A 25,961-nucleotide genomic window follows, 5' to 3' on the forward strand; every position below is an offset into this window, starting at 1 on the left:
ACTCACAGAAGCATAAGTCTGACTTTCATCACGCGTGTTGTCACTTTATCCGAACGTGACCTCTTATTTTTGTGTGTTTTAATCGTCTTTTTTACTTTGACTTCCTCCGTTTTTCGCTGCTCCACAACCTTTTCCAACCTGTTCTACCTAGCAACACGTGACTCTATTTTCTGATTGGTCCGAAAACGTGACGTCACAGTTGCCTATATAAACCCGTGTCTGAGTCGAGCCCGCAGACAGAGACAGAGACAGAGAGAGAGACACAGACACAGGAGACATTTTTATTTACATTTTTGATTTGATTTTCAACATGAACTCGTGTGCGCTGCTCCTGCTCCTGGGGACACTGCTACACGGAGCCACAGCCAGTGAGTAAAGCTGTTTTTGTGCGTTCACTTGTCCAAGAAGAAGCAAGAAACGTGGATTTAGAAAAGCACAAATAGAGTTATCATAGTGTTTACTGCGTCCGTGTTCAGTTTAGTGTTCAGCTTTAATGAGATTCTACAGGGTTTTTGTGTGTTCAGTCTGGGTTTTGTGCAGTCGTGATTGCGCAGTTAAAATAAAAATACTTTCACTTTCCAATTTGAGACGCAGAATAACAACAGTTTAAATTGAACAGAAAACTAAATATATTTGTTTATTCAACTTAAATTTGATTAAAATTGTTCATATAAAGGATAATGGGCTGTTAATATTGTTCTTGTTCACTCTTTAGTTGGACTAGTTCATGGGCTCGTTACGCAGGGAAATGTTTTGGCCTCCATGTCCCATTGGAATTGTTCAGTCTAGTTAATGACATGTTGAGCTGTGACAGAATTATCCAATCCACGTTATTTATATAAAATATTTCATAAACAAAACAGTTTCCAAAGTGCTGCACAATACAAATAAAACATATCCAAAAGAAGTATGAAATAAAGCTCGACTTAACTCCACTAGTCTTCATTAAAACAATAAAACTAGTCAAATAAGAGCAAGAATACCAATAAATAATAAAAAGGTAAAAAAAAAAAGACACAGAGATTATACCAAAATTCTCTTCACTCACCATAGATGAATTTAACGACAAAAAAATGTTCAAATAAAATATTAAGAAACATTATTACTACCAAATTGTGTCTTCTCCCATTAAAAAGAATTAGTGCACTTAAAAACTTTCCAGTTAATATCATAAAAAAGAACAAATTACCTCTTATTTCCAGTTTCTCCTAAAGTCAAAGAAACTCACTTTAAAATGTTAAATAATATTTATCCCTGCAATGATTTTTTGAAGAGTTGTTTTAATTTGGAGACCAATAAGTTCACATTTTGTACCAGTGAAATAGAAACTGTTGAACATTTGTTCTTTTATTGTGGCTGTATTAGAACGATTTGGGACTCGTTCCAAATGTGGATGGTGGAAAATGACACAGATTTAACCAAATGTCACCAAGAAGAAGGTAAAATATGGAGTCATTTTACAAGACAACAAAAAGGAACTTTTCTATAATTCTTGTTTATTACCAGAGCAACAGTTTATTCATAAATGTAAATTCTCAAATATAAAACCCTTGTTCCAAATTTATCTTAATGGATTTTTGTAATTTAAGAGTCTTGTGTCATATTAAATCTAAACAAACTGTTGTAATGAATCATTTTATGCAGATGTGAAAGACTCTTTCTAAGACTGTGCAGTTCATTGAATTTTCATCGGGATTTAGATTTTTGTGTCAAACGATCTCAAACTCATATCATCAATTTGAAACAATTTAACTTAACTTAACAAGTTTATTTTGGGATATTTTTTATGTAAATAAGTATATTTATTTATTTATTTTTTTAAATATAGAGGTTGTAGAACAGCTGGATATATGGTTTATTTTTTTATACATTTATGTTTTTCTGCCTTATTTCATGTTCAAAGTTTATTTTATTCATTTTATGTTTTATACATCACAAAACTGCTCTAAGGTTCATATTTCCTGTATTTATTTTCAATTTGAAAGTTTTGCTTAAATTATCAGTAACAAAGTGTTGTTTTTGAGAGAGAAATGCTTGTTACGACCCGGGTGGATCAAACATATTAAAGAGGACACAGGAGATGAAAAGGTTACAGAAGTAAAAGCTGTTTTTATTTTTAAGTTAATTTTAATTTACTTTACCCGTGTCCAAAAACAAAGTATCAACAGAAAGGTGGACCTGGTGAGCACCAAACAGAACAAAAGGATGTGGCACCGGGTCAACCCCGTACAGGGCCGTAGGAGCCGGTACCGACATCACTAAACTAAAGGAAAAAAATGTCCCCAAAACTAACTTCACCAAACAAAAGATGAAAACAGAACAGACGGTCCCACCAGGTCAAACACAAAAAGACTCACAGCAGCGAACAGGCAGGTGCGGTCTGCGCATGCGCCGAGCAGCCAAGACAAGGGAGCGCGCAAAGCGACGAGCGCGCGCCCAGGTGCGCGGAGGGCGAGGCCGCGCGCAGCGAGAGCGCAGGAGCAAGAGCACGCGCCACTGATAGGCGGCCTATTTATACCCGGACAACCACGCCACAAAACACACATAAATATAAGAATACACGCAATGAGATGCGCAAAGGGCACCAGCACGTAACATGCTGAATAAATGCATCATGTAACTAAAAAAGAATCGTTTGAATAATCGTGATTTCAATATTGACCAAAATAATCGTGATAATGATTTTTTCCATAATCGAGCAGCTCTGCCTCTTGCACTGCATTTTGTATTAATCATATTTTATTATTATTTATTTAGTTTATTATTGTGAAGAAAAAAAATGTTTGAACTTAGTTGCACCTTTGACATTGTTGAACAATGTATTTTGTGTTGCCAGCGTTGATTTAAAATAAAGAAAAATTTAATATTTTGGCCGCCATCTTAATGTTCTAATGTTGTTTCCTCCTCAAAAACACCTGGAATTTTAGTTTTGTTTCATTCACACATGTTTTAGTAATCATTTATTATTAGTCTGTCTACTTCTCAAAAGCTCAAAATGCTCTGTTCCACCTTGTGATGTCATGAAGTGGTAGTTTTCATCCACATGTTTAACTTTTGTTCAGTAGAGATGGTCAAAGGCTGAAATCATCACAGTGATTCTAGTGAAGGTGCATAGAGTCACTAAATGTGCAGGTTTGTGTGTTAAACTTGTGTGAATGAAACAAAACACAAGTCCAGGTCTGTTTGTGACGAGGAAACAACATTAGAACAAAGATCAGACAATAGTGTAATATTTAAAGTTGCTTTAAGGTTGTGGTGTTTTATTTTATTTTAATCTAAACTCAGCAATAAAACAAATTACGATCAATACTACTTAGTGTTTCCATGAATATATTTTTCATATTGATCAGATTCAGTTGTATTTTGTCTCTTTAAAATAAATACAAACGTCTTTAATCTTAATTTGAATAAATATAAATAATACAGACTTTTAATCAGTTCCATTTAACACCAAAAATCTCCATTAAAAACACACAGTCTGATCATTGAGGATTAGAAATGACTGAATATCGGTTCGATTAATCGCACAGCCCTTTTTGTAACGGATCGTCCAGTTTGTTTTTGGAGTAAAAGGCAGAAAATCAGAGGGTGGCTCTTCTATATTATTGGAAACTCAACTGCTTTGTAAATTCATCTCAAAACTTTGCAGAGTTCATTGAAATTAACGTGATTAATAATATTCACTAAGAATCTTAACTGTCATTTACACTGAGTTCTGAAATGGTTGTTTTGTTTTCACAGCGGTTCACACTTTGAAATATTTTGAGACGTCTTCATCTCAAGTCCCAAACTTCCCAGAGTTCATTTCAGTTGGATATGTGGACGACCTCCAGATCTGTCACTACGACAGTTTCACAAAGAAATTTGTCCCCAAACAGGAGTGGATGAACAAAATCACAGAGGAGGATCCTCAGTACTGGGAGAGACAGACTCAGAACAGTTTGGTGAATGAGCAGGTGGGAAAAGTCAGTATTGACAATGTCAAACGACGCCTCAACGTGACCGGAGGTTTGTGTGATCTGAACTTTTCAGATGATCATTTAACATCTTTTTATGAATGAAACACATTTAGTGTGAAATATTTATGGACAGTTTCTTTGTCCTTGTAATGAAAGTAGAAAAAAGTAGTTTTGATGTAAATCTTTGTGTGTGTTTGCAGCAGTGGAGTTTTGTTGGTCAGGGATCAGGGCTGTGTTACGTTCACTTGTTTTCCAGATTCTGTTTTATCACTTTTTGTACAGAGCCCAAAATCACAACACCAGTTTCCTCCCAGAGCTTCACACAGTTGTAGATTTAACACAAACAACAATGAAACAGTCGAGAAAAGACACACACAGACCAACTGAAGCTGTAAAATGGAAATATTTCACTCCTAAATACAAGTTGTGATTTATAAAAATGAAATAGAAACATAAATGTCCCTGAAGAAGTTTGAATCTTTTAAACTGTTTTGTTTCTGTTTCAGGTCAACATCTTGATCAGATGATGTACGGCTGTGACTGGGACGATGAGACTAATGAGATCAAAGGATATGATCAAGTCGCTTTTGATGGAGAAGATTTTATTTCATTTGATTTTGAGACTGACACATTTGTGGCTCCAAAACAACAGGCCTTTGTCACCAAACAGAAATGGGAGAGGGAAGGAGAGGGTGCCAGAGAGAAAAACTACATCATTCACATCTGTGCTGAGTATCTGAAGAAACATGTGCACAACGGAGAGAGCGCTCTGAAGAGGACAGGTAACAGACGAGTTGTTTTAAAACACTGTAACAGATCTTTATTTTGTGTCTCCTGTAATTCACTCTGGAGGGAATAAAACAATAAAAACTACAGGAGGATGGAAAGTATTTGTTTGAGTTTCTGTCAAATCCTTAAATGTGTTTGTTGTATCTGATGTCTTCTAATGAATTGTCCAAACTGTTCATGGACGTTAGTTTTCTACATATTTGTTGTATATTGTGTGTAAATGTGTGAGTGGTTGTGTAACTGTTGTGCTGCTGTGTAGAGCTCCCCCTGGTGTCCCTGCTGCAGAAGTCCTCTTCAGCCCCAGTCACGTGCCACGCCACACGCTTCTACCCCGACAGAGCCATGCTGTTCTGGACCAAAGACGGAGTGGAGGTGACGGAGGACGTGGACCCTGGAGAGATCCTGCCCAACGGAGACGGGACCTTCCAGACCAGTGTGTCCCTGGACCTGTCCTCTGTCCCCCCTGAGGACTGGGACAAGTTCAACTGTGTGTTCCAGCTGTCCGGGGTCAAAGACGACTATGTGACCAGACTGGACCGGACCAAGATCCTGACCAACGGTGAGAGCAGCTTTTTTAAATCTTTCTCTCATGTTATAACGTTGTTCCCTCATCAAAAACATGTCTGAACAGGTTTTAGATCATCCATGACATAAAAAAGGGACTTTTGACGCTGTTTTAATCTTGCATTTTACCAGCAAATTTAATATTTTCAAAACAATAAAAGACGACATGATAAAAACAGGTGAAAACACTTTATATCCAGATTTACCATTTAGAGTAAAAGATGAATTAAAGTTATATTTTTTTAGTTTTTACCATTATATTGTGACCTGTATTTAGTCAAACTCTGCAGCCCTGTTACGCTGCAGTCGATGTTCTTGATATCGACCATTTAACTCAGTTATTCCAGGACGATTTTAGAAAACTGGATAAACCAGATAATGACAGAAATTGGTCAGTGACGTTTTGCAATTTTCAAATGCTCAAAAAAATGAAAATATAATGACATGCAAAATGTGTAGATTTTTTGGGTTTATTTAAGTGTATATTTTATCCTTTTTGCCTCTTGAAAATGTATTTAAAGCCAAAGACGTCTTCAAAATGTCATTCAGTGCAACAGACATATTGTTAAAATTTAATTAGATTTAAAATAAACTATAGTTTTGAAAATGATGAAAAAACATCGTGAGATCTACAAAAAATAAACAGTAGGCCAGTTTTTTTTTTTTTTTTTTTTTTTTTAAAGTTTTGAAGAATTTCAAATTTGCCCAAACACTTTAAAACTTTAAAACTGGATAAAACTTAGCACTTTCCCTCATTTAAAAGTTCTTGTAAAGTTCTTACTTAAATTTTTTTTTTTTTTATGTCAAAAACAGACTTTTAAAAATACATTTCATTATAATATCACAATTTTACTGAATAACGGTTCAACTGAAATATAAAAAAAAGTCCTTTTGTTTGAAACTAACTTGATAAAAAATCAACCAAATCTCACTAAATATTTGTACATTTAATATATTTATTGTCCATTTGCATTTTGAATTATTACTCATGAATGTACCAAACCTAATTTCCTTTATTTGTGTGATTATTTTACATTTCAAATGAAAATTATGACTCTAATATAGTAACATCTATAGTTTTATTTGAATAGTAAATAATACAAATAAATTATAAAAGAAATGCAGATATTTTTGAGTTAAATGTTTAATAAATGAACACAACATTTTTCAAACATTTTCATTCTAAACTGGTTTATACTTTCTCCATCAAAGAGAAAACACAAGCATCAGTGTCGACTGTTCACACCAATATCAGATTTATTTTTGAAATTATAACAGTTTTAAACACATTTTGAACGTTGCACCAAATGTCGTCCAAAACTGTGGCTTTTGTATTTCTCGTGACAAAAGTGTCACCAGCAAAAACTAAGAGACAAATCTGAATCTTGTTTCCACTTGAGAGTCCTGCAGGGTCCACACAGTGATGTCATCAGGTGATACATGAGGAAAGATCTCAGATTATTGTTCAAATTGGCCTTTTAACACATTGACATTGATAAAATAGACTTTATTTAATACATTAAAAGTTGTTCTTTGTGTTAATTCTGAAAATAATTTCAAATGTTGATGCCGAGGCTTTTAAAATTATGCCACAAAGAAAAGTTTATGATTTTGTCAATATTTATAATTTGTGCAAATAGTGACCCATTTCACTGAATGACATTTTAAGACTTTAAATCTATAATATTCTTTCAAATTTGGTTTCTTCGTCCAAATGTTTATTGGTACAACTGAAGTGATATAAACAAATACATTTAAACAGTTTAAATCTTTACATATTAATAACTCGAAAAGTTTGTGTGTGTGTTTTATCATGACTGACGTGTTGTGTGTGTGTGTTTTATCATGACTGACGTGTTGTGTGTGTGTGTGTTTTATCATGACTGACGTGTTGTGTGTGTGTGTGTTTTATCATGACTGACGTGTTGTGTGTGTGTGTGTGTTTTATCATGACTGACGTGTTGTGTGTGTGTGTGTGTTTTATCATGACTGACGTGTTTGTGTGTGTGTGTGTGTGTTGTATCATGACTGATGTGTGTGTGTGTGTTTTATCATGACTGACGTGTTGTGTGTGTGTGTGTTTTATCATGACTGATGTGTGTGTGTGTGTGATCATGACTGACGTGTGTGTGTGTGTGTTTTATCATGACTGACGTGTTGTGTGTGTGTGTGTTTTATCATGACTGACGTGTTTGTGTGTGTGTGTTTTATCATGACTGACGTGTTGTGTGTGTGTGTGTGTTTTATCATGACTGACGTGTGTGTGTGTGTGTGTGTGTTTTATCATGACTGACGTGTTGTGTGTGTGTGTGTGTTTATGTGACGTGTTGTGTGTGTGTGTGTTTTATGACTGACGTGTTGTGTGTGTGTGTGTGTTTATCATGACTGACGTGTTGTGTGTGTGTGTGTTTTATCATGACTGTTGTGTGTGTGTGTGTTTTATCATGACTGACGTGTTGTGTGTGTGTGTGTTTTATCATGTGTTTATCATGACTGACGTGTTGTGTGTGTGTGTTTTATCATGACTGTGTTGTGTGTGTGTGTTTATCATGACTGACGTGTTGTGTGTGTGTGTGTTTTATCATGACTGACGTGTTGTGTGTGTGTGTGTTTTATCATGACTGACGTGTTGTGTGTGTGTGTGTGTTTTATCATGACTGACGTGTTGTGTGTGTGTGTGTTTTATCATGACTGACGTGTTGTGTGTGTGTGTGTGTTATCATGACTGACGTGTTGTGTGTGTGTGTGTTATCTGTGACTGTGTGTGTGTGTGTATCATGACTGACGTGTTGTGTGTGTGTGTGTGTTTATCATGACTGACGTGTTGTGTGTGTGTGTTATCATGACTGACGTGTTGTGTGTGTGTGTGTTTTTATCATGACTGACGTGTTGTGTGTGTGTGTGTTTTATCATGACTGACGTGTTGTGTGTGTGTGTGTGTTTTATCATGACTGACGTGTTGTGTGTGTGTGTGTGTTTATCATGACTGACGTGTGTGTGTGTGTGTGTTTTATCATGACTGACTGTGTTGTGTGTGTGTGTTTATCATGACTGACGTGTTGTGTGTGTGTGTGTTTTATCATGACTGACGTGTTGTGTGTGTGTGTGTTTTATCATGACTGACGTGTTGTGTGTGTGTGTGTGTTTTATCATGACTGACGTGTTGTGGTGTTGTCCTCTGTCTGTCACAGAGAAGAGTCACACAGTTCTCATCTCTGTTGCGTCTGTTGTTCTCGCTGCTGTTGTCCTCGCTGTGGTCGCCTTCGTCTTGTACTGGAGATTTAGAGGTAACACAACATCGAGTCATGTGCTTCTCATTTTGGACAAACTTCAAACATTAAACTAACAGTTTTTTTTTTGTTTCTGTTTCAGACAAACAGCCCTCGCCTCGTAAGTAACACTTTCATTTACTGCTCCTAATACTGCGACTATTACAGGACTGTGACGACTAGAAGTTAGAAATGGTGTTTAGTTGATTTCCAGATTAGATTTTTCTTCTTTCTCTGGAGTTCACAGAGTAAAACTAGAAGCAGAAGCAGTGTTTGATTGTGTGTAATGAGCTGTACTTTTGTGTTGTAGCTCCGAGTGAGCCGGAGGTGCTGCAGGAGTTGAACCCTCAGCCACGGTGAGTCTAACACTTTACTCTGTGTTTATCATCTGCTCCAAACCTGCTCCTTTAAGTCTACAGAAGTGTCTTGCTCAAAGTGAGGTTCATGTGACGTCAGCACATTGTAGAATCCCTCTAGTTTAACCTGAGCTGCAGGTCAGAACTCTCAGGTGGAGTTTGGAACAGATATGAACCATAAACCAGGTCAATAAATCTGTAATTACTGGAACTGTCCACATGAAACAAAAACTGACACAAAGTTCACTTCTTAACTGTTCAAGTCTTAACTGCACAAATTAACTTGGTTGGAATGATTTTTTCAGAGCCTGGTGCCATTATTCAGCCCCAAAGACGTGACTGTTGTCAGTAGAAAGGAGTTTGGGTGATATTGGAAAAAAAAGATCCCCCCATATTGAGAGACACTGGACTTTAAGTCAAATTCTGCAGATTTAAATCAAATCTTGTGATCATGTGAGGAGACAAAGGGACACGCTGTGGCCCAGATGCTTTTTCATGAACGAGAGTGTAAATCCATCAGCACCACACACTCTTACTGACATATGATTGGTGTTTGACCTGTTGATTAAAATGCGCTCGCCTTATCATTGAGATCGACCAAAGTAGAGATCGTGATCTATTGATCTTTCGATTTTTGGCACCATCCTAAAAACAAATTTGTAGAGCTGATCCCAAACAAATAATGGGAAAGTTCAACATTTGTGGATCAGAAGTTTGGAAATTTATTTCAAAAACTGTAGTGTAAAGTTCTACAGACCCCTGGTCTCCATCAGAGATTATGCCATCCATCTAGACCCTGTGTGTCTGTATTTGTCCTTCTGACTCTTGTGTTTGTTCACAGGTGAGATTCACTCGGACAAACCCAGAGACACTGTTTTACACCGTTATTGCAGATCGTCTGTTTTCTACTGGGATCAAACTGTAGCTGTATCAGCCCCACTGGAGCACCTTAACCACACACACTACATATTTAGGACTGGAGTCGGTTTCTTAAGGCACTCGAGTCGTTTATTGACACTTTGCTGCTGATGTCACCAACATTTCCTGAGGGTGTGATGCTAACTGTAGGCACTGCTCTGTCTGAAGCTCTGTTACTCAAGTTAGACTTTAATCTGAGTTTTGTTTTAACGCAATCTGACCATAAAGAACAGATTTAGCCAAACTACAACAGGTGAGCTGATTTGTGCTGTTAAAGTCCCACCCTCACCTCTGGTCTACCCACTACACACCAATCATCTACAGACCTCTCCGTTATTAAAGACTGGCTCAATCATGCACACCTCGCCAGATCAACAGTTTATCCCATGCGACTTGTTTTTTTGCTCTCTACCTCTTCCTCAGCCTCTGGTCCAGCAACATTTTCATCATCACTAAATCCTGTTAATTTTTTTGAACTTTTTGTCTCCCTTATTTGAACCGCCAACCATTACAACAGTATTTTATTCTGGTTTATTTTTGTGTGATTTGTTTAAACTTTTGTGGAGGTTCATTTACTTATTAACTGTAGACGCTCTGTTTGAACTCATCTGTGCATTTTTCCTTTTCAATAAAATGTGTTTGGGTGAAAAAGATCTTCTCCAAACATCTGTGATTAACACTGGACACAACGACTCATATCACGTGAAAATGACCTGAGTCAGCAGAGCCATCGAGTCTGTCACGGGTTCGTCCGAAATAAATGTAAAAATGATGGCTCAGTCAAAAAACTTCACTTAAGTGGGTTTTTATTCGCACCACAGCTCCAAGTGCAGAGTGAAATATTTACAGTGACAAAGAAAAAATGAGGTGGTAGACAGAAGTATTTACAAACATATGTACACTAATCACTTACAGTTGCAGCACCCACGTAGTCAGGCCAAATACCCACCCCAAATGACTGGAGCTCCCTCCTTTTATACCCCCTTAGCCCCTCCCCCCGGGCTAACCAATTAACGAAAATGGGGTTTTAAAGGAATTAACATAAGCAAAATTGTATTGAGGAACACAAAATCAACTTGGAAATAAACATAATAAAAATAACTTAAAGAACCCCTCATAAGGTTAACATAAGTTTCATTAAACAACTTCAAAAACCCACAAATGACCCCAAATAGACCACAATGGTCGAGTCCACGATCACATGTCCCCCTTGAGCGCGCCACTATGCGCTATTTAAAGCACAACCAGGAAGTGCCTCGGTTTGGCCCTAAACTCAAGAACGGCGCGGAGGCTGCTGCAGGTAGGAAAGCAGCGTCGGCGTCGAGTGTGCACCCTCGAACGCACTAGCCGGGAAACCGTTCAGATGTTGGGGAAAACAGGACCGCGAGACACACGAGCGGTCCTGCATAAACCAGTCTATCGGAGCTTAGCTCTGCAAAACAGGGAGGGAAGGAAGCGTCGCGCTCTTTGGCCAGATGCAGACGCGCCAGTCGGGAGATGACGGGGCAACACAGGCGCTCCGTCACATCATTCCCCTCCTCCCCAAGGTTGGCGATGTGCGGCAACCTGGACAGATAGTCCGCCACCACATTGGCCTTGCCAGCTCGATGGCGGATCTGGAAATGGAACGGCTGGAGAGAGAGATACCAGCGGGTGAGACGGCTGTTATGATCTTTCATAGAGTTCATCCAGGTCAGAGCACGATGATCAGTCTCTAAGACAAACTCCCTCCCCAGCAGGTAATACCTCAGACTCTCCAGCGCCCACTTGATGGCCAGGCCCTCCTTCTCCACAGTGGAGTACCTGGTCTCACGTGGCAACAGCTTGCGACTCAGGTATAGCACGGGACGTTCTTCTCCAGGTTCACCTTGGGCCAAGACTGCCCCCAGTCCCACTGCGGAGGCATCAGTCTGGACCAAAAACTGCTGGCTGAAGTCGGGACTTCTCAGCACTGGGGAGGAACACAAGCAGTTCTTAAGGGTCTGGAAGGCTGTCTCGCAGGCCTCAGTCCAGGAGACAGGATTTCTCTGGTCCTTCGTCGTCAGCGCTGTCAGAGGGGCGGCGATGGTTGCGAACTGCGGGACGAATCTCCGGTACCAGCCGGCCAAGCCCAAGAAGGACCTCACCTCCTTTGTGCGAGGGCGTGGGCAGCTGCGGATGGCCTCGACCTTGTCCACCTGAGGCCGGACCTCACCTCCTCCCAGACGATAGCCCAGGTACGTCGCCTCCTGCTTGGCCCACTGACACTTGGCAGGGTTTAGTGTCAGACCTGCCTGTTGGATCTGGCCAAGGACTCGCTCCAGGTGATGCAGGTGCTGTTCCCAGGTGTCACTGTAGATGACCACATCGTCCAGGTAGGCAGCACTGCAGTCGCCACACCCCTGCAGGACACGGTCCATTAGTCTCTGGAAGGTGGCAGGTGCTCCATGGAGGCCAAAGGGCATCACGGTGAACTGGAAGAGGCCGGCAGGTGTCCGGAAGGCCGTGTATGGGCGACTGGACACCTCCAGAGGCACCTGCCAGTAGCCCTTGCAGAGGTCAAGGGTGGTGATGAACCTGGCCTGACCGATCTTCTCCAGCAGGTCGTCAATCCGGGGCATCAGGTAGGCATCGAACTCAGACATCGCGTTGAGCTTCCGGAAGTCGATGCAGATGCGGAGTGAGCCGTCCTTCTTCACCACGATGACCACCGGACTGCACCATTCCGATTGTGATGGCTCGATCACCCCCAGGCGCTGCATCTCCTCCACCTCCTTCAGGAGCTGTGCCACCAGATGTTGTGGAACCCGGTAGGACCTCTGGCGGACCGGGCCCTTGTCCTTTAAACGGATGACGTGCTCGACCAGGACCGTCTTCCCCGGGTTGGCAGCAAACAGCTTGGAGACTCTCTGGAAGACCTGGATCAGCTGGCTGGACTGGTCAGCGGAGAGATGGTTGAGGGCCGGTTCAGCAGGCTGGCGGAGGTCGGCTAGAGTGGACTCCCCTCCCCTTCGCTGTCCACCTCCGTCGCCAGCAGGGACGCCACGGGCACCGGGATTACTGGAGCTTCCTTCCACTCCTTCAGCAGGTTAACATGGTAAGTCTGCTTTGCCTTCTTCTTGTCCGGGTGGTGAATCTCGTAGGTCACAGGGCCCATCTTCCGGAGAACTGTGTAGGGGCCTTGCCACTTGGCAAGTAGCTTGCTGGTGGAGGATGGCAGGAGGAGCAGAACCTTCTGGCCAGGCTGGAGCTCTCTGTGTCTGGCCTGACGGTCATAACCATGCCTTCTGGGACTGCTGGGCCTCTCGTAGGTTGACCTCAGCTTCCTCCCGGTATTTGGCCAGGCAGTCCCTCATTCTCCAGCACGAACTGGACCACACTGCGATCACTGGTGGTTGTGGGAGCTTCCCAGCCCCTTAGCAGCAGGTCTATGGTCCCTGGACATCCCAGCCATACAGTAACTCGAACGGGGAGAAACCAGTGGACGCCTGAGGAACCTCCCGGTAGGCAAACAGCAGAAAGGGCAGCCACTGGTCCCAGTCTCGTCCGGTATCAGCCACGAACTTCTGCAGCATCCTCTTTAGGGTCTGGTTGAACCGCTTCGCCAAGCCAAGCCATCCGTCTGCGGGTGGTATGGAGTGGTCTTGATTGCTGAGATTCCCAGCTGCCGGTGGAAGAGCTGCAGCAGTCTGGAGGTGAAGTTCGTCCCCTGGTCAGTCACGATCTCATCCGGAACACCAACCCTGGAAAAACAACTGCACAAGACAACGCAGCACCGCCGGGGCAGTGATGGTGCGCAGGGGGAACGCCTCGGGGAACCGGGTGGCATAATCGCACAGCACCAGGATGTACTGGTGTCCGCCACTACTCCGCACTAATGGGCCAACAAATATCCATGGCTATACGGCGAAATGGGGTTGGAAATCACGGGCAGAGGTTGGAGAAGGGCATGGTCAGATTGGCGGACATAGGACGTTTTCTGACAGGTGGGACAGGTTTTACAGAAAATTTTGTACATCCGCATACATGGAGGGCCAATAGAAGCGAGAAGCTATGCGCAAGTAAGTCTTTTGTCGACCCAGATGACCAGCCCAAGGCACGGTGTGTGCCAGGTGCATGACCAGTGGTCGACACGACATGGGAACCACGAGGCGCCTGGCACCGTCAGCCACTGCATACAAGATATCATTGTCAATAACATAGCACTCCCTGCTTCCTTTTGCCATGTCGGGCCTCTCAACTACTCTGGCAAATGCTGGCAAAGTCTCATCCTGCCTTTGTAAGGCCCCAATGTCCTCTGGCACCTCCCACATCAATCCTGCCTTAAAGTCTGGCTCCCTCGACTTTAGTCCCTTTTCAAAGCGCCGCTGGCGGCGTGACTTCCTAGGCCCATTTGTGCCCCCTTCAAACAACTCACTGTCCAGGGTAGAAAAGGTTCGAGACTGGACCCCTGCTCCTGCCCTGTGAGGGATGTCACCCCTGTCCTTGCCTGCGCACGGGTGATCACAGGACCTGAAAACCCCCTGCCACAGTCACTGACTTTAGCTCCCCCTTCCTGCAACACATCGATCAGCACAGGTAGATCCCACCCCAGGATGGCAGCTACTGGTAACTTCTCCACCACCCCCACCGACAACAAATACGGTTGATCATCCACAGTCACTGTCAGATCAGCAGTAGGGTAGGAATGGCAGTCACCATGTACACACAAAATGGTTTCCTGCCTGCTGTAATCTACGATGCTTGTAGGCACGACGTCCCTTCGGACCAGGGTTAACAAGCTACCAGAGTCAACCAGAGCTGTCACGGGTTCACCATTAATAGTAACCTCCTTGTAAACACTGCCGCCTCTCTCCAGCACTGACATCCTCAGCACGTGGGGTATAACATGCCCCGCTAAGTTTAGCTTCTTTGATCGGGAACAGGGAAGGTTTATGACCTGACTGCTGACAGTAGAAACAAACAAGTTCCTTACCGGGACCACGTTGGCTGGGTGCAGGGCTGGGATCTCCAGGCAGGTGGGAGTTGACTCTGGTTGCCGGTCTGGGTTGAGAAGGCTGCCAACCAGGGCCCCTGGGTAGGCAGCTGGGCCTCCCCTCCGCGCATTGAGGTACTGCAGCGCTAGCTTGGCCGCAGCTAATCCCTCTGTTGGCTCGTGCTCCTTCACCCAGGTGCGAATGTCTGCCGGGAGGACCCGTAGCAGCTGCTCCAAGATAATCTGCTCCCCGATTTTGCTCCTTAGTGTGCTGCTTCTGGCCGGATCCATCGTCGGTAGAGCCCCTTTAAACGGTGGTAAGTCTCTGTTGGGTTCTCTCCAGGTGGGATTGCCATGGACCGGAACTGCTGCCGATAAGTCTCTGGGGAGACGTCAAACTTGGTAAGGAGGGCTGCCTTCAGGTCCGGGTAGGAGTGTGCCTGTTCCTCGTCCATAGCCGTATATGCCTCCAGCGCCTTTCCAGTGAGTAGAGGCACCAAACGACATGCCCACTCACATTCCGGCCAACCCCATGTTCTGGCGATATGCTCAAAGCGCAGCAGGTAGTTCTCAATATCCTCTCCCGCCAGGTACTGTGGGATCTTAGGGTCCCCATACAGTCTGCTTTCCGCTCGTGGATGTTCTTCACTGCTCGCACTTGCCCTTGGCACATTCATGGACGAGCTGCAGCGACGCCGAGGAGCTGGTGTGGGTAGGTCCAGCCTAAGACTCATTGTAGACCCCTCAGATGGTGACGCGGTGCTGGCTGGTGCAGAGCGAGGTGCAGCTGGCCTCCGCTCAGTCTCCAGCTGCTCCAGTTGTTGGGCTGGCAACGAAGCCCGGAGACCTCTGAGCTCTGCCAGAAACCCCTCCTCTCTCCTCTGTTGTCCCTCCAGGAAGGTCCTCATGACAGCCAGCAGCTCCTCTCCTGGGCCTAATGCTGCCTGCGGGGGACTGGAGCAGCAGCACCCGCTTCGTCTTCTTCCTCTGTCGCCCAGGCTCCATCATCCACTGCTAATTCCTGTGCCCTTTCCTGCTTTTGCGAGCGCAGTCCTGTACGTCTTCCAGGGAGCTGTGTGCGCTTCCGTCGACTGGCCATCCCACCACTGCCACCAAATGTCACGGGTTCGTCTGAAATAAATGTAAAAATGATGGCTCAGTCAAAAAAACTTCACTTAAGTGGGTTTTTATTCGCACCACAGCTCCAAGTGCAGAGTGAAATATTTACAGTGACAAAGAAAAATGAGGTGGTAGACAGAAGTATTTACAAACATATGTACACTAATCACTTACAGTTGCAGCACCCACGTAGTCAGGCCAAATACCCACCCCAAATGACTGGAGCTCCCTCCTTTTTATACCCCCTTAGCCCCTCCCCCCGGGCTAACCAATTAACGAAAATGGGGTTTTAAGGAATTAACATAAGCAAAATTGTATTGAGGAACACAAATCAACTTGGAAATAAACATAATAAAAATAACTTAAAGAACCCCTCATAAGGTTAACATAAGTTTCATTAAACAACTTCAAAAACCCACAAATGACCCCAAATAGACCACAATGGTCGAGTCCAATCCACGATCACACGATCCCTTGAGCGCGCCACTATGCGCTATTTAAAGCACAACCAGGAAGTGCCTCGGCTTGGCCCTAAACTCAAGAACGGCGCGGAGGCTGCTGCAGGTAGGAAAGCAGCGTCGGCGTCGAGTGTGCACCCTCGAACGCACTAGCCGGGAAACCGTTCAGATGTTGGGGAAAACAGGACCGCGAGACACACGAGCGGTCCTGCATAAACCAGTCTATCGGAGCTTAGCTCCGCAAAACGGGGAGGGAAGGAAGCGTCGTGCGCTCTTTGGCCAGATGCAGACGCGCCAGTCGGGAGATGACGGGGCAACACAGGCGCTCCGTCATAGAGTCCAGATGTCACTTTATGATGTAAAGATTTATCCACATGCTCGGCCAGTGCTTATGTACACTTTTAACTGCCTGCTGGTCTCTATGGAGATATTGCTTTGCCGCGAATGTTCCACAGTGTAGCACGGTTCTCAAAAATATAAAAAATCAGATACTAATTACGGCTGGGCAAAAATTAAAAAATATTAATCGCATTAATCGCATGAGTTTGAGTGCAATTAATCACGATTAATCGTATTTTATACGCAAAACCAATTAATAAATTAAAAAGTAGCGTATAGCGCACTTTTATTGGAAATGTAAATAAAAGAGGCATATATTTGTTGTACAAACAGCATTTCTTTCAGAGGGGAATGCTCAGAGCCTTCAAGGTATTCTGAAGGCTCAAGAAAAAATATTGAATGAATTTTTGTGCTCCTAATATATATATATTTTTTTCAATATTTTTTATTCAGTGAGTAATAAACACTACTACTAGTAATAATTTCTAGATCATTGTTATAAACTTGGACTAATAGTTCTTGGGAAACAAAGGGTTAATATAATGGAATGGAAATGGACCAATCACAGTTTTTCTTCCAGTGGTATCTGGGTAAATCAGTGACTCCCCCTGCAGCACTGAACTAAACACCTGCAGGGCCTTCGGTGGCTGGAACCAAGTTTGAGATTGACAGTTGTCTTACCCAGTCATTGAGTTATGGGCGGAATCATATCACGAAATCTTCCGGGCCTTCGCTAATACCCTGCAAATGTAAGCGAGACTGCAGCAACGAAAACTGCTCTGGACACCTCTATTTGGACGCCTCCGTGAACCGGAGCTCGCAGCCCGGTCGGAGCTACGGTCTGTGGACTTTTTCAAAATAAAAGTCACTGAGCAACAGATGTTTACAATAAAAAATAATAATAATAAAAACTGCGTTAATGGCGTTAAAATAATTGTCGGCGATAATGAATGAATTAGTTAAAGCAAGATGCGTTAACGCGTTAACGTGCCCGATCCTAATACTAATCAATACTAAAACCAGTATTGAAACTACAGACTCATTTAAGCAAATATCAATACTGTAAAAAATCACAACTGGATAAAACTGGACCTTTCCTGAACAGGTTTATTTGACTGTTGAGTATCGAATCCATTCTTTAATATCAAAATCGAATGGGAAAAGACTATCAAGACACACTAATAGTATTAAATGTATTTATCTCCATAGAGACAAGCATGTGACGCCACCAGGCCAAGTTACAGGTCACTTCTGTGGGGAGGCGAGTCTGCTCATATGAATACATTTTGAGTAATAACCTCTGTAATTCAATCCTATACAGATTAATCAAACATCTGACTGTGGCACATTCTCGGCAAAGTAATTATAATCCATGGAGATGAGTGAAAAAGTGGCATAATATACTTTTAAATAATGTGTTTGCTTCTAAAATGAGTGGTTCTGAAATCCTGATTCATCCACTCGTTTGTAGAAATGAAGCCCTGCCTCTTCATAAAGACATTTCACTGGAACAAGCAGCAGGTTTTTATACATGTGTTTTTATTGTTGAAAAGTGGATACGTGACATTTTTAACTCTGCACCTATCACCCAGAGTCTGAATGTTTTTAATAATCAGTACAGAGCAGTGGGCGGGGATAGGAGGTAGGTGAAAGGATAATACGAGATTACTCAAACATGTATTAGTCAACTGAAATATAACTTTGAGTAAGATAATGACGAAAAAACACTGGTATAATATGGTTAACATTTTATATATTAAGTACATTTCACATTATTTTCCTCTTTAAAGGAACTGTGTGTATCTTGCTCTATTCCAGTTTTAAAATAGGTACTACAAACACAATTTACCTTTAATCTGCAGACAGAGACACATCCAAGTTTGTCTCATTCTCAGTTTATGTTCAGGCCTCATGTGAAAGCTCAAAACCTCCAGAATTCACTCACCGAGCTGCAGACGCTGCACTAGCACCGGCTCATGTTTGGTCGCAGGTGCTCGGGTTTAGGTAGTGACTAGGGATGTAACAATAACCGAAATATCGTGATATCGTATCGTCAAAGTTCTCACAATAATATCGTGGACCGTCACAATATATCGAATTACAAGTCTCTTTGCTTAAATTAAGAGTTATGGTGCAGCAATAGCTAAAAAAAAAAAAGACAGAGGGAACTACATAGACCATGATCCTTTGCTTCATTTCAGTGCAGACTACATGAAGAAATAACAGTTTTAGGCACTTTTAAGTCTTTGGACTAAGTCTTGTCAAGGCATTTTAAGAGAAAAAAGTAGCATATTAACAGTTTTAGCCTCCACAAAATATCGCAATAAATATCGTACCGTGAGATGTATATCGTGAAAATATCGTACCGAGAGATTTGGATATTGTTACATTTCTAATCGTGAGCCTCCACACCATATCGTGAGCTTTCCCATGATATCGCAATAAATATCGTACCGTAAGATTCATACCGTGACAATATCGTATTGTGAGATCTCGATGCTGTTACACCCCTAGTAGTGACCATTCACATCAGAGATCTGGATTTCAACATTAAAACTGTAAACCCAAATAAGACAACTTTATGTCCAGTGATTTTGTAATTCAGAATAAATCAACCTACATTTGATTTGAACATGTTTACCTCGTATCTGAGGACATGTTTAATGAAGTTAATACAATTAACTGAGATTCAGGAGCTGGACCACGCCTCAACTTCCTCTCAAGCCAATCTCAACCACACCTTCAATTACTGTATTTTCTGCACCATAGGGCACACTCAAAAGCCTCCAACCCCATCAAAAAACTACTGCGCCCCACAATCCAGAGCGCCCCATACACGAATCCACTCAGGTTTCCCAGCACGACTTCAGTAAACTACAAAGCCGCACCACCCGCAGAACACGCAAACACACACGGAGCAGACAACGACCGCACAGCGAAAAACACCCACAGACACACTCATCACTCCACGCCGACGAGGAACGGAACGGAGGAACGAACCGAAAAAGCGAGTGCAATGTGCCGCTTCTAGACACGACTGAACAACTGAGTCACTGCGAACACGCCGACAATCCAGTTGGTCCCAGACAGCACCCTCCCTACACGCCACAACTGAACAAAGCCCAGAGTCACCGTGAACGACACAAACAAACAAAACCACTCACCCATCACACTGTTGTGTTTCCTTTAAAGTCCGGTGTGGTTTATTTGTGAAAAAAGTTCGAAAATAGACCATTCAATGACAGTGCGCCTTATAATCCAGAGCGACCTATATAGTGCGGAAAATACAGTACCCAGAAGCCCTATTTATACGGCCTATCCTGACAACACCGCCCGCATAAACTCTCTCTCTTGTGGTGTGGTCCTTGCTCGTGAATGGATCTAAAAATCGAAATCTTACACACAGTTCCTTTGTCACAACTCAACAAGGAAAGTTGTTTCACAGTTACAGGAATAGTGCGATTTTGCAGGGATTGGAAGCATGTCCGGGAGCAGCAGGTTAAATGTGGATAGGCAGGGTGGAAATGGCTGGAGCTGGAGCAAAGACAGGACCAAGCAGGCAGACAGAGGAGCTGGAGCAAAGAGCAGATGGCAGGTAAGTGTGGAGGAGGGATAACAGGAGAAACAGAAAATCCGAAGTGTACTATTACATTTAATTCAGATTTAAATCACAGCTCTGATCTCTCCCAGTAGCCTGTCTCGGTGCAGGCCTTTACACCACAGATGTTTGTCCCCACACAGCTGGAGCAGGTCTCGTAGAGGACGGTTCAGACCTTCAGACCCAGCTGCTCCTCGAGTGAAGAGAAGCACTAGAGAACGTTCACGGGCATGTTCTCCGAGGTTCTCCAGGGCTGACTGCAGACTGCTTTTGTGTTGCTCTGTGAAGTCTTCAGTCTGTAGAACCAGCACGGAACACACGAGGACCAGGGCCACTCACAGCTTTAATCTCCTGTATGATCTGTGTTATGTTGGAGCTCAAGAAGGTCTGGAGTGTTGACCACAGTGAGGGTTTGTTTTTTCTTCTTGTCTTGGTGGACCTCAGACTGCTGTGGCTCCATCTCTGGATTAAACATGATCCTTCTCCAGAAAGCAGGTTCCCCACACAGCTCCTCAGACTCCAACTGGTCCCCAGGAGAACCGCTGTCAGCTCCGACACTGGAGATGTTTCAGACATTATTCAAACATTCAACGTTAAAGAGGAGGTATTTTACTTCTTGGGGGTACTAATTGCTAACACATAACATAATTAGATCAACATGTTACTTTTCATTATTTTGAAAATGCTATCCACCTTAATCCACCTTATTCGGCCCCATCCACTTTGGTCTCTAAACGCTCCTAAACAGTGTTTTTGTTTTGTTTTGTTGTGGTGACACTTTCCACTTCTGGTTAAGCAGGAATCCCATTTATGTCAATGGAGAATCTGGGAAACTTTTACATCTTAAAGGGCCCATCTCATGTAAAATAACTCTTTTCACATTGTATCTTCTGCACATAAACAAGCACAATTTGGGTTTTGGAACGTCCATTACACAATAGTTCTGAAATCTTACTGATTTCTTGGAGACAGTCACAGACCAGGAACTATGAAAGTGCGACTATTGCTCCTCCCCCCGCCCGTCCTGAGAAAGCACAGGCTCCGCCCTCCAAACGTGACGTAGACTCTGAGTGAGCCGCCCTTCCTCCGCCCATCTCAGGGAGGGAGGCGGAGACAGACGTGCACCCTGATAGCGGTAGGAATAAACTTTTATTCATCATGGCGATACAGCGCGTTCAGCCGCATGTGTTGGACCCGGAATCGGACGAGGACTTTGAGGTGCACGAAGCTCAAGCACCGCGTCAACATCAACTGAACATTACTGATTGGTAAAGTATTAATAAACACTAGTAGATAAACTTATTATATCGTGTACACTGCAGTCGGGGTGGAGGCGGTGGAGTGGGGGAGGGGGGCGGGTGTGAAGTGCTTTCTGCAACGTCAAACGCGTCATAGGTGTATCTGCCGCGTCATCGTTGTAGCAGATTTAGGTCATTGTCAAGTGGGAGGATTGCAGAAATATGCTGCAATTTGTTAAAAAAAAACGCAGAATCAATCTAAAAAACACTTCGCCGACAAATACAAGGCCCACACATCACTCTTAGAAGGTAGGAAGCTCTGAAAAGTTGATTTTGCATGAGATGGGCCCTTTAAATATGACAGACGGTTAATTTGTGCAAAAGGCTTAAAACAGCTTCATAGTCTGTACTGAACGTATTTGCTGTCAAGATCGGCCCCGTACAAAATAATACAACCCGAATAATGATGGTGACGCTCACAGCAATGCCCGATTAAGGTGGATATTCACAGAAAAAAAAAGTATTAACATGGTTTATAAGTTTTGACCTGAGTCTCCCCTCCCATTGCTCTCTGCGCTAAGTCACTCCCCCTTCAGAGCGTTATCACAACACAATCAGCGTGCATCCCACTAATGAAACTACTGCACATCGTATCAGGTTTGTTGTTGTGTGCAGTTTTGAATCATGTTTTTGTAAAGTTTTATGAAGAACTGTCGTGGAGCATGGGCGACGTAGGCTTGTGAGCAGAGCATTGTAAACGATCTTACAGCTAACTGTAAGGAGGGTTTGATTAGGGCCCAGGAGAGATCACTAGATTACTCAAACATGGTTAACCTCTTCAGGCATGTTTTTGATGAGGGAACCATGTTATAACATAATAGTCCCACTTTAAACATCTGAGTTGAAGGTGGATTCAACGTGAGTCTGCAACAACTAAAGTGTCGACTTGTTTACACTGTACAATAGATGAAACTTCACCTGCATTAGACGCCCCGAGTCTCCTGCCTCTCTGCACAACTGTCTGGCTACTCAAAGGGCCCATATTACACTATTCTAAGATCTCTGTTTCCTCATCACAAACAGACCTGGAGTTGTGTTTTGTTTCATTCGCACAAGTTTAAAACACAAATCCTGCAGATTTAGGCTGAGTTCTTCTCTCAAACTGAAAACACTTGTGGAATTTCCCATTTCTCTACTTAACAAAAGGCAAAAGGAGCTGTTAACTTGAAAGCTACCACTTCATGACATCACAAGATGGAACAGAGCATTTTGAGCTTTGTAGATGTAGACTAATAGTAAAGTGTTACTCAAACACGTATGAATGAAACAAAACACAACACAAGTCAAGAAGAGTAGAAGGCTGTGGTTTGCTCATGGACTTACTGTCAGGGGGAAGCCATTCCAGACTGGATCTGCACGCTGCAATGTTCAGACAGAAACAAGAGCTCAAGTTAGAACAAAATTCATTAATTAAAATTAATTAATCATTGCATTTATATAGCACCTTTCAAGACACCCAAAGTGCTTTACAGTTCATAATTCATTCACTTCACACTCAGTGGTGGCAAGTCACAGCTGCCCTGGGGCAGACTGAGAGAGGCGAGGCTGCCAATCTGCACCATCAGTCCCTCTGACCACCACCAACACTCAAGCTCACTCCACTTTCTTACTAGGCAATGTGGGTGAAGGACACAACAAGTTTTTTTGTTTTTGTTTTTTGCCACTGGCGCCTCCCTGTGACACCTTTAATTTCCAAGTGTTTAAGATTGGCTCCACAAACTTGTAATGTTTATCTTATGGTTCAAATTCTTTTCAACTGACAAAAATCATGTCTTTGGGCTGAATAATGTCACCACTTTCTGAAGCTGTTGTGGAAAAAACATTTGACTTTAGTTTGTTTATTTATTTAGTTTATTGTTTCATGTAGATAGTTCCAGTAATTACAGAAATATGAACCATAAACCAGATCAAGAAATCTGCATCTGACAGCAAACTCCACCTGAGACTAACTAACTCTGACCTTTCTTCAGCTCAGGTTAAACTAGAGGGATTCTACAATGTGCTGATGTCACACGAGCATGGAGTCTAACCCACAACCTCCTCTCTGACAGAAGAAGAAGGATCTCCACTCACAGTTCATTCACAGTTGTAAAGTACTAACCTGGAGAAGCTGGTGTTGGTGGTGAATATAGCCTGAGTGCTGTAAAAACAAGAAATATATTTTAATTTAACTCTCATAAAGACAAATGTTTAAGTTTTTGTTTTTTTTGTTTTTTATTTGACCCACAACCTTCTCCCTGACAGTAGAAGGATCTCCACTCACAGTTTATTCACAGTTGTAAAATACTAAAATACTAACCTGGAGGAGTTGGTTGTAATGTTGAAAATGTATCGCTATATGCTCTGCCTTAAAAAAAAAAAAAAATGAAAAGAAAAAGAAAAGAAATATATTTTAATTAAACTCTCATAAAGACAAATGTTTAAGTTTTTTTTTTTTTTTTTACCTGACAGTAGAAAAAGGATATCCACTCACAGTTCATTCATAGTTGTAAAATACTAACCTGGATGAGTTCGTAGTGATGCATGTGCATATACAACCTCATCACTTAATGGTCTGCCTTTTGTAAAAAAAAAAAAAAAAAAAGAAATATATTTTAATTAAACTCTCATAAAGACAAATGTTTAAGTTTTTTTTTTTTTTTTTTACCTGACAGTAGAAAAGGATATCCACTCACAGTTCATTCATAGTTGTAAAATACTAACCTGGATGAGTTGGTAGTGATGCATTGCATATCCAACCTCATCACTATATGGTCTGCCTTTGTAAAAAAAAAAAAAAAAAAGAAATATTTTTAAATTAAACTCTCATAAAGACAAATGTTTAAGTGACAGTAGAAAAAGGATATCCACTCACAGTTCATTCATAGTTGTAAAATACTAACCTGGATGAGTTGGTAGTGATGCATGTGCATATCCAACCTCATCACTATATGGTCTGCCTTTTGTAAAAAAAAAAAAAAAAAAAAAAAAAAAAAAAGAAATATATTTTAATTAGTCTTTTTTTTTTTTTTTTTTTTGACTATTTTAATTAGTCTTTTTTTTTTTTTTTTTTTGACTCACGTCTCCCAAGACATTGGCCCATGTCAGTGGAGCAGGTTCTGAGGAGCAAATTCTGAGGAGCAGGTTCTCAGGAGCAGGTTCTGAGGAGCAGATTCAGAGGAGAAGGTTCAGAGGAGCAGGTTCTGAGGAGCAGGTTCTCAGGAGCAGTTCTGAGAGCAGTTCTGAGGAGCAGATTCAGAGGAGCAGGTTCTGAGGAGCAGGTTCAGAGGAGCAGGTTCTGAGGAGCAGGTTCTGAGGAGCAGGTTCTGAGGAGCAGGTTCAGAGCAGATTCAGAGGAGCAGGTTCAGGAGCAGATTTCAGAGGAGCAGGTTCTGAGGAGCAGGTTCTGAGGAGCAGATTCAGAGGAGCAGGTTCTCAGGAGCAGATTCAGAGCAGAAGGTTCAGAGGAGCAGATTCTCAGGAGTAGGATCTGAGGAGCAGATTCAGAGGAGAAGGTTCAGAGGAGCAGGTTCTTAGTGGTAGGTTCTAAGGAGCAGGTATGTTTGTGATGAGGAAACTAAATTATTACATGTAGAAAATGTGGTAATGTTGGCCCTTTTAACCAACTTTGTAATGCACAGTGTTGGGAAGGTGACTTTTAAAATGTATTCAACTACAGATTACAGATTACATACACTAAAATGTAGTTTGTAACATAATCCGTTACTTAAAGTGAGTAATGTAATCTGAATACTTGTACTTGATATTGTCTTGCTTTTTAAAACTACATGAATGTAGTAACCACATCCTGAAAGTTCTTGTTTTTTCTCTTCAAATTGTCTGTTGAGCCCAAGTGTCCATGAACAGACTTTTGTTTGCTGCAAGCAAAGACTAGGATATCCTAGGATAAGATGTTTTTTCTGTTAAAAGAAAATAAAAAGCCCAGTCTTTCCTTAACCGGATTAAAAATATTATTGATACAGAAATGATTTTTATATGAAATCACACCTGCCTTAAATTATGTCCACCTACTGTTAGGTGTCATATTGTTTAGTCCTGGTTTTAGTCCTAGTTTAGTCCTATGTTTTAGTCTTGCTGTTAGTTCTGGTTTAGAGGCGCACAGGAGGAAGCGCGGTTTACGCAGTACGGAGAGACGGTGGGTGTGTGTGTTTGTGTGCACGTCCCCTCATGTCTCAGGTCATTATAGGACAGTCCTGCAGATTTAGGGTGACCATATTTCCGTTTGTGAAAACCCGGACACCTTTGCAATTTTTTACAGTGTTATGAACGCGTATTGTGTATTACAGGCGGGTAGTAATTACACACGGGTGGGTCAGGACTAAACCAGGTCTAAACCAGGA

General features: G+C 42.3%; 1 protein-coding gene across 1 annotated transcript; it reads left to right on the top strand.

The window, feature by feature from the left end:
• Nucleotides 1-243: 243 nt before the first annotated feature.
• Nucleotides 244-10,506, top strand: LOC110162098 (class I histocompatibility antigen, F10 alpha chain). Its single transcript, XM_055161262.1, has 8 exons — nucleotides 244-368; nucleotides 3,742-4,008; nucleotides 4,466-4,741; nucleotides 5,008-5,307; nucleotides 8,504-8,599; nucleotides 8,685-8,702; nucleotides 8,892-8,937; nucleotides 9,779-10,506. The coding sequence occupies exons 1-8, from the start codon at nucleotides 311-313 to the stop codon at nucleotides 9,780-9,782; spliced, it is 1,065 nt and encodes a 354-aa protein (XP_055017237.1). The 5' UTR covers nucleotides 244-310; the 3' UTR covers nucleotides 9,783-10,506.
• Nucleotides 10,507-25,961: the final 15,455 nt, after the last annotated feature.

Source organism: Boleophthalmus pectinirostris, unplaced genomic scaffold (genome assembly GCF_026225935.1).
Source record: "Boleophthalmus pectinirostris isolate CB_2022bp ecotype Guang Dong unplaced genomic scaffold, ASM2622593v1 HiC_scaffold_4, whole genome shotgun sequence".
Lineage (NCBI taxonomy): Eukaryota > Metazoa > Chordata > Actinopteri > Gobiiformes > Gobiidae > Boleophthalmus > Boleophthalmus pectinirostris.

Excerpts from the sequence above, each read along its gene's own strand:
- LOC110162098 (XM_055161262.1), top strand. The coding sequence starts at position 311 with ATGAACTCGTGTGCGCTGCTCCTGCTCCTGGGGACACTGCTACACGGA. Across the intron at positions 369-3,741 it reads GCTACACGGAGCCACAGCCA|CGGTTCACACTTTGAAATAT; the intron begins GTGAGTAAAGCT and ends TTGTTTTCACAG. Across the intron at positions 4,742-5,007 it reads GAGCGCTCTGAAGAGGACAG|AGCTCCCCCTGGTGTCCCTG; the intron begins GTAACAGACGAG and ends GCTGCTGTGTAG.